Genomic DNA, 8,365 nt, shown 5'->3' on the forward strand with positions numbered 1-8,365 from the left:
AGCTAATGATGTCTACACAGAAGAAGAATTTGTGCACACCACACTTTTTCAAAGCATGCTGCATCTGTTGCATCTGTCAGGGTGCTGCTCAGTGATCTCTGTGGTCTCCCTCTAAGTCACACTTCCCAGCCCAAACATGCACAGTGCTTTACTTGTAAGAAGGGCAGAACAGCTGCTGTTTTCACTTGGATCTCTTAATTTCAAAATAAGATATATGTTTTTTCCCCTTTTATCACAGATGTCTTCAAACAAGAACATTATCTGTGGGACATGCAGAGCTCTCAAGTGAAGTGACCTTTATTGTCTCAGTATGTGAAGAAATTCACTTGAATCAAGTGACTGAGCTGTACATGTGTGGATGAAATGGAGTGTAGGTGGTACCCTTTCTTCAAGGGCTGCTATGAAGATGGAGATCTTCTCCGGGAGGGTTTTTCTGCCAGCTTCTGCATCGTGATCATCAAGAGTAGTGCTTGGTAATCATTATCCTGTTTCCATAGAATAATAGAATATCTCAAGTTAGAAGGACCCACACGGATCATTGAGTCCAATTTCTAACTCCATACAACACTACTGAGAATTCAAACCATATATTCGAGCTTGCTATCAATCAACCACCCAAGATTTGTTTAATCTGCAACCACTGCACCTCAGAAAATCGGAAGAGTTGCAGCTATTTCTGCAAAGGCACACACAGAATGGGCCTTCCATCATCTACTGGCAATCAGACGAGTGATGGAGGGGGAATGGAAGGGGGGAAGGAGTGACAGTGATGCAAAAGAATACGTGCCGTCCTATTGTACACTGCTGAGATAGAGAGATGATCCCCAACCTACAAATAAAATGATAAAACGATAAGTAAACAAAATAACCAGTCTGGCAGTAATTTGGGCATCAGCCGCAAGCAACTGCCTAGGTGATGCACTGAAAATGTCACAGCAGAAAGAATGCGGTCAGTTCCATGAGTCACAAAGACATTGGCCACATAGCTGGAATACAGAGATGAGAAGAGATGCAATCTCTACAAGGCCAGGACACAAGAGAGCAGGATGGCAAGAAGATGACATGGTGAGAGGGCAGGACAGAGAATAGAAAAGGGAAGGGATAGGTACTGGGAAGGGAAGCAGGGGTGACGGTCCTCCTTCAAACATGGACTATGAGTGTAACAGACATAGAACAAAACATGAACGAGAAGACTCCTCTCCCCTACAACTCTGCTGTGGATAAGATCCTCCTTGCACAGGGACATCAATACCAAGATAAGTAATGAAATAAACACCAGGCTGGCTGTGAAGTGGGCATGAGCTGAGTGCAGGTTGTTTTGTGATGCCCTGGGCATGCGAAAGCAGGCATAACATTGGCAGTTCCCTGTGTCACCCAGGCTTTGGCGTCCTGGTGGGCATAATCCGAAGAGCTCCAAGGGTCAGCCAGCCCAGGCCGGAGGAGAGAAGGTGGGTGAGCAGAGGTGGAGGTTTGAGGGAACGCCTGAGAACATGGATGGGAAGGTCTGGGTGTGAGGCATGGAGGCAGGAGTGGCTGTGATATAACAGATGGTGTGTCCTCGTCCTTTGTCTTTGAGAGCCAGAGGCGCAGAGGAGGATGAGAGCAGAGCTTGGAAGCCTCGTGTCCTCTGCTGCTCAGTTTTAGAGAGAAGTTCCACCTTGCCCAGGGACATGGATACCAAGATAAGTAATGAAATGAACACCAGGCTGGCTGTGAAGTGGGCATGAGCTGAGTGCAGGTTGTTTTGTGATGCCCTGGGCGTGTGAAAGCAGGCATAACATTGGCAGTTCCCCGTGTCACCCAGGCTTTGGCGTCCTGGTGGGCATAATCAGAAGAGCTCCAAGGGTCAGCCAGCCCTGGCCAAGGAGAGAAGGTGGGTGAGTAAAGGTGGAGGTTTGAGGGATCGCCCGAGAACATGGATGGGAAGGTCTGGGTGTGAGGCATGGAGGCAGGAGTGGCTGTGATATAACATTTGGTCTGTCCTCCTCCTTTGTCTTTGAGAGCCAGAGGCGCAGAGGAGGATGAGAGCAGAGCTTGGAAGCCTCGTGTCCTCTGCTGCTCAGTTTTGGAGAGAAGTTCCACCTTGCCCAGGGACATGGATACCAAGATAAGTAATGAAATGAACACCAGGCTGGCTGTGAAGTGGGCATGAGCTGAGTGCAGGTTGTTTTGTGATGCCCTGGGCGTGGGAAAGCAGGCATAACATTGGTAGTTCCCTGTGTCACACAGGCTGTGGCGTCCTGGTGGGCATAATCAGAAGAGCTCCAAGGGTCAGCCCAGCCCTGGCCAAGGAAAGAAGGTGGGTGAGCAGAGGTGGAGGTTTGAGCGAACGCCTGAGAACATGGATGGGAAGGCCTGGGTGTGAGGCATGGAGGCAGGAGTGGCTGTGATATAACAGTTGGTCTGTCCTCCTCCTTTGTCTTTGAGAGCCAGAGGCGCAGAGGAGGATGAGAGCAGAGCTTGGAAGCCTCGTGTCCTCTGCTGCTCAGTTTTGGAGAGAAGTTCCACCTTGCCCAGGGACATGGATACCAAGATAAGTAATGAAATGAACACCAGGCTGGCTGTGAAGTGGGCATGAGCTGAGTGCAGGTTGTTTTGTGATGCCCTGGGCGTGCGAAAGCAGGCATAACATTGGCAGTTCCCTGTGTCACCCAGGCTTTGGCGTCCTGGTGGGCATAATCAGAAGAGCTCCAAGAGTCATCCAGCCCAGGCCAGAGGAGAGAAGGTGGGTGAGCAGAGGAGGAGGTTTGAGGGAACTTCTGAGTACCTGGATGGGAAGGTCTGGGTGTGAGGCATGGAGGCAGGAGTGGCTGTGATATAACAGATGGTGTGTCCTCGTCCTTTGTCTTTGAGAGCCAGAGGCGCAGAGGAGGATGAGAGCAGAGCTTGGAAGCCTCGTGTCCTCTGCTGCTCAGTTTGGAGAGAAGTTCCACCTTGCCCAGGGACATGGATACCAAGATAAGTAATGAAATGAACACCAGGCTGGCTGTGAAGTGGGCATGAGCTGAGTGCAGGTTGTTTTGTGATGCCCTGGGCGTGCGAAAGCAGGCATAACATTGGCAGTTCCCTGTGTCACCCAGGCTTTGGCGTCCTGGTGGGCATAATCCGAAGAGCTCCAAGGGTCAGCCCAGCCCAGGCCAAGGAGAGAAGGTGGGTGAGCAGAGGTGGAGGTTTGAGCGAACGCCTGAGAACATGGATGGGAAGGTCTGGGTGTGAGGCATGGAGGCAGGAGTGGCTGTGATATAACAGATGGTGTGTCCTCCTCCTTTGTCTTTGAGAGCCAGAGGCGCAGAGGAGGATTAGAGCAGAGCTTGCAACCCTCCTGTCCTTCACTGCTCAACTTTGGAAATTTTCTATTTTCCGCATATTTTTTGATGCTATTTTTTTAATGGAATTAACACCAATCTCGCTATAATATTGTCGTGATCTGATTGTGGGTGTTGTGTATCTCCTGATTTTGTTTTATCGTCTGAATATATAAATGAAATAGTTTTATGGACTATTGTATCGTTCTTATCTGCTGAATCTGCTATCTTTTCGCTCTGCTTTCTGCACTTTTCCATTTCATTGTGTCTTTATTCTCTTCTAAGATTCCCATCCTGAATGCCGGCTTGTTATCACTGGTTAAGTACCAAAACATCATAACAAAACAATTCCTTTTCACCAAATTGTCCCATGGAGTCAGAAATTCTGGACATTTTGTTACGTTTGATTCCCTTATTTGGGGTCTGTTATTGCTTTTATATCCCTCTTACATTTTATTGCCCAGTATTGCATATAGTACTGGATGTGATGCAGTACCGGAAATAGAGTGGGACAACCGCTTCCTCCAACCTGGCCGCACTGTTGTCATCTGTCATTTTGTACAGACCATTATGTTCAGGTCACACCGTGGAAGTAATACTCTAGAAACATTCTCCTGCTCCATAAATATGAATAAAGAATGAAAATAAAGGAGTAAAGAAGAGGTATAAAGGGGGAAATAGAGAATGACTCTATTCTTCAGCCGAGCTTTGGCAGTACTTACTGTGTCTATGCTTCGTGTTTGCGGCTGCATGTGTCTGCAAGGATTTGCTGTCTGCCAGACAGAATTCACCTTCTTCCAATAAATATCTGCCTCTAACTTTGAAGTCAAATATATATATTTTTCCCTTTGGATGTTGCATTTTATATGATGCCACTACCAATGCCAGATGACAATGTTTTCTCCTGCAATAGTGGAATGAAATGAAGCAGAAAATGTGAAGACAAAAGGAAAAATTGTTTTGAGCTGAGAGCGTTTGTTTATGATTCTCACATTGGTTCCAGGCTTATTTGGTTTTCTTCTTTCACTGCATTGCATTTATCTAGGTATGGAGAAACCATATCAGGCAGCCTAGGTCACAATAATTTGACAAGACAACATTCCATAGATACCATTAGTATTCATGATTATCAAAGAGACAGTGGAGGAAGAAATTGTCCTACTCTTGTCATGTGAATATATCTATTTCACATCTTTTTTGAAGGCAGATACGAGGCAATCAATTCTGAATTTGGATTTTTAAGTTTCACTGTCACTTTGCCCTATTTTTCTCTGTCGCTTGGGACTTCCCCAGAACAAATCAAAAGAATGAATGCCAGATGAAAAAAACATTGTTCATCACTGCAGAAATGGCCCATATTGAAGTGTCGGTGGGGATGTTGCATCACTGATAAATTCAGCATTTTACATATTCAGGGTTGCTTGCCCTGGGGAGGTGGAGGATAGAATGGGTTATTTCACCTGATACCATCAGCTGATGATTTATGGCCTACTATCTTTTCTCTGACATTTATCTAGAGTTTTCATTGTTCATAACCTTACAAAATGCCTATCAGGCTTCTCTTGCTCTTCTGTGGGTGCAGCAGAATTTTAAATATGAGCACAATTAAATGGAAGGCTGAATGCTTGCCAGCAGGATGTTCACAATAATCCAGTACACTAGGGCGCTAGGCACTATTGATCTTCTGATGTTTCAGTGGGAGATGACTTAAAGCCAACTTTCTTTATAAAGGTGGGTGTTTTTATTGAAACTTCCTTTTTATTTAATGGTGAGTTGTGCCAGCAACAGAAATAATTAGCTCTGATGCAAAACAGAAATTTGAGATTAAAAAAAAAATCTGCCTTGATTGTTGTTCAACTTTGTTAAAGACAGCTGTTTTCTGAGACAATTTCCAATTGTTCATTACCATTTTAAAAAGAAAAATATACCTAAAGCAAGAGTACAGCCCCCTGCAACCCAGAAACAATTACAGGCTACAGACAGAAACAGAGATAGGAAATAATGCATGCAAAGATCTATAAGAGTAGACAGTTTCACAAACAACATTTTTTCCACCTCATAACTGAGAAACTGCCAAGAAATAAATTGGCTGATGCAAACCAAGTTAACTTGTCTATATAAAGGTACTAAACTCACATACGCAGATACTAGAATTTGCACATTTTCTAGATTTATTCCTAAAATGTTGGCACACCCAATAAAGGAAAGAAAATACTGCATATCATTCAGTATAAATCACAGCAGGGGCACAAACTGATTGCTTTTTCATTATAATAAACAAAAGGGGCAAGGTATAATCCTTTATTTTTCATTCTTTGGGGTACAGGTCTAGAGATGAGCGTGCATAAAAAGATTCCCTTTTCTTTACAGAGAAGTGTTGTGTAAACTGAGTGGCACCAATTATTTGTCAGAGGTGCAAGGCAAGGTGGCAAACAGTCCCTCTGTTTGGATTTAGACTTCTCCAATGGAGATGTTTGTGTGAGAAACAGTCTTGAATCCTGCCTAATAAAAGGAGTTAAGCAGGAACCTCCAGGGTGTGATTCATCTCTCTCTCAGGTGGATGTCTAAAATAGATGAAATGAAACATGCCTTGGCAGAGTCAATTTTTCTCCAATTTCCAAAGGGCTCTTGATGTGTGACCACAGACTCATCCATCCATCCAGCATATCCTTCAGCATGCAACTATACGACTTCAGCATAAGGTGCCTATGAGTCAGATGTCAGATGAACATAATGAGACCAAAAACTACAGCAGTAACCTTCCAGGTCTAGCCTGGAAGTGAAACCTGAACAGCAGAGCCTGAGCCAGGGAGACAAATTGTATTTATGTGTTTTCAAATAAAGAAGCCATCTTCAACCTTATTTCTAGTAGATGCAATTCCTGTGAATCATGATGGATACAGAGCTGAAGTTGGATTTCTCTTTCAAAAGTATTTTATGACTATATATTTTTTTCCCTTGAATTAGTTTAAAAATAAATAAATAAAATAAAATTAATTAATGGCAGTACCTGACCTTGTTCTGTTCCCCAGTGTTGCTGGAATAGAAAATCATTTATGTTTTCTCCATGCTGAGAGAACACTGAAGACTTTAAATTACTGATGTTGCTTAAGACTTAGGGAGCAGGAGAATATTCATCTAAAGATTCCAGAAGGAGAGTAGGGGATAGGGTCCTAGATCTTTTTATTTCAAAGACACCAAAAGAAAAAATGAGGGAGAATTCAGAAATAGACAATAGCCATATCAAGGAAATCCCCACAATTTCAGCTGTACACAAAAACTGAATACAGGGTTTTCACTGACAAGATAAAAACAGTGCTAGTGCATCCCATTATATGAGATATAACCACTCAAATGCCCAAACTTACAGTTCCACTGGATACTCTTGCTTCTGCCTTGTTGCTGATAGAGATCAGCAGTACCTGATGCCCAGCTGCAACTCCCAGGGCTCGTAGGTTCCTCAGATGTCCAGGTCTTTTGTAGAGTTCTGGTTCCCCTGATGTAGTTTGTGATTGTTCTTCCTGTCAGTGTGTGCTCCAATAGGTAAAGTTACCTTAGCCTTGTGGTACCAAATTGTCTGAAAGGAAAGTATCATGTATAAATTCCATTGGTACCATTTGAGCTCAGAGTATGATGGAGCTGTTCGCACATGACTGGAATTGGAGACAGGTGTTTTTTGTCACATGGATACACAGAAAAAGTGAAAAAAGATTGAACACATGAAAATATACTACCTTGACCAAATATTTATACATTCAATTAAAAATTGGCCAGATGTGTGTCAATCATAACCAAACGAGACCTACAGCACTGTGATAGAATCCTCAGACAAACTTCTTTCGCATGATCCAACGTCCACTATATGAAATAACTAGTCACTGAGTCAGATATTCATTGGTACTTCAGAGTAGGGAAAAATCTTCTTCAGTAGTTTGAGGTAAGACCTATATCCAAGAAATAGCTGCCTTACAAGCCCGAAAATACATCTTGAGTTTTTTTCTTTCCCTCATTTTCCCTATTTCAGCCTAAAGCAATGGGTGAGTGTATTAAAAAACTGTTAGAGGCTTAGTTTGATTCATGTCTTCTTCAGTTTGACAAGTTCCTTTATGTGGGCTGTGTTTCCTGGTGCTTAAGATCAGAAACAGCCAGTTCATCATCTACCTGACCTCTGTATTTATCCCAGGCCAGTGCACTTCTCCTGGTTTCCATCTCACAGTCCCAGTAACTTGGCTTAGACTAAAGGAGTTATTTCTGGCCTGGAGGTGAATGGCAGGGGAGTAAAACTGTGTAGGACAAGGATTTTCTGTTTTGTGAGTAACTATGTGAAGCTGACATATTTTCTTCCACTCCAAAATGGAATGAAAACAACGTGCTTGTTAAAACAATGTCTATAAACCCTTTTAAAGAAACAATCCCAAGCTTCAAGGAAAACATTTCAAACAAAGAAAATCATAAGACTATTTTGATAACAAGACATAAAGCAGTCCATTTAAAAACAAAACATAACAAAAAAATGAACAACTTTCTTTATTTCAAATGTTTAATGTAAAAGATAAATATAGAAAAAAATGTCTGAGAGGTCTAAGTGTCCTGCTCCTTTTTTTTAAAGTTTTATCTCACTGAAATTAACATGAAACATTTAGATTTAGATGACAAGAACAGTGAAATTAAGTATTTAACTGTAGGCACATGAGATAACTAGCTGGCCTCCTGCTGAACATTTTGTAGTTCATAGACTAGAGCAGATGAGTCAGTGATTAGGGGAATTTGCCTTTCTATACATTCTAATTCATGTTCTAGAGGAAAATATGTAAATAAGTTGTTCCAAATCTGTGTTCTCTGATTACTCCCATATGGTGTTTTTGGAGGTAACCCAGTCATTGGGAGTTTCCTTATCAGTCTGTCTCATGAAGTAGGTCTCAGAAAACCAAGAACCTTTCACAGAATCACAGAATCACAGAATCGTAGGGTCATTTGGCATAGAAACCAAGTAGGTGGCAAGCCTCTACTGAGTTGAATTGTGTGACACCTTTCCTTGCTCTTCCCAATAAACATGACTT

At 42.7% G+C, this 8,365-nt stretch overlaps 1 protein-coding gene across 1 annotated transcript; it reads right to left on the reverse strand.

The window, feature by feature from the left end:
* Positions 1-266: 266 nt before the first annotated feature.
* On the reverse strand, positions 267-4,072 carry LOC116216208. The gene is made up of 2 exons (XM_031552084.1): positions 647-4,072; positions 267-485 (listed from the first exon to the last, which is right to left on the reverse strand). Exon 1 carries the CDS (start codon positions 2,946-2,948, stop codon positions 1,797-1,799), a length of 1,152 nt encoding a protein of 383 aa, XP_031407944.1. The 5' UTR covers positions 2,949-4,072; the 3' UTR covers positions 267-485; positions 647-1,796.
* Positions 4,073-8,365: the final 4,293 nt, after the last annotated feature.

The sequence above is a fragment of the Meleagris gallopavo genome, chromosome 1, assembly GCF_000146605.3.
Source record: "Meleagris gallopavo isolate NT-WF06-2002-E0010 breed Aviagen turkey brand Nicholas breeding stock chromosome 1, Turkey_5.1, whole genome shotgun sequence".
Lineage (NCBI taxonomy): Eukaryota > Metazoa > Chordata > Aves > Galliformes > Phasianidae > Meleagris > Meleagris gallopavo.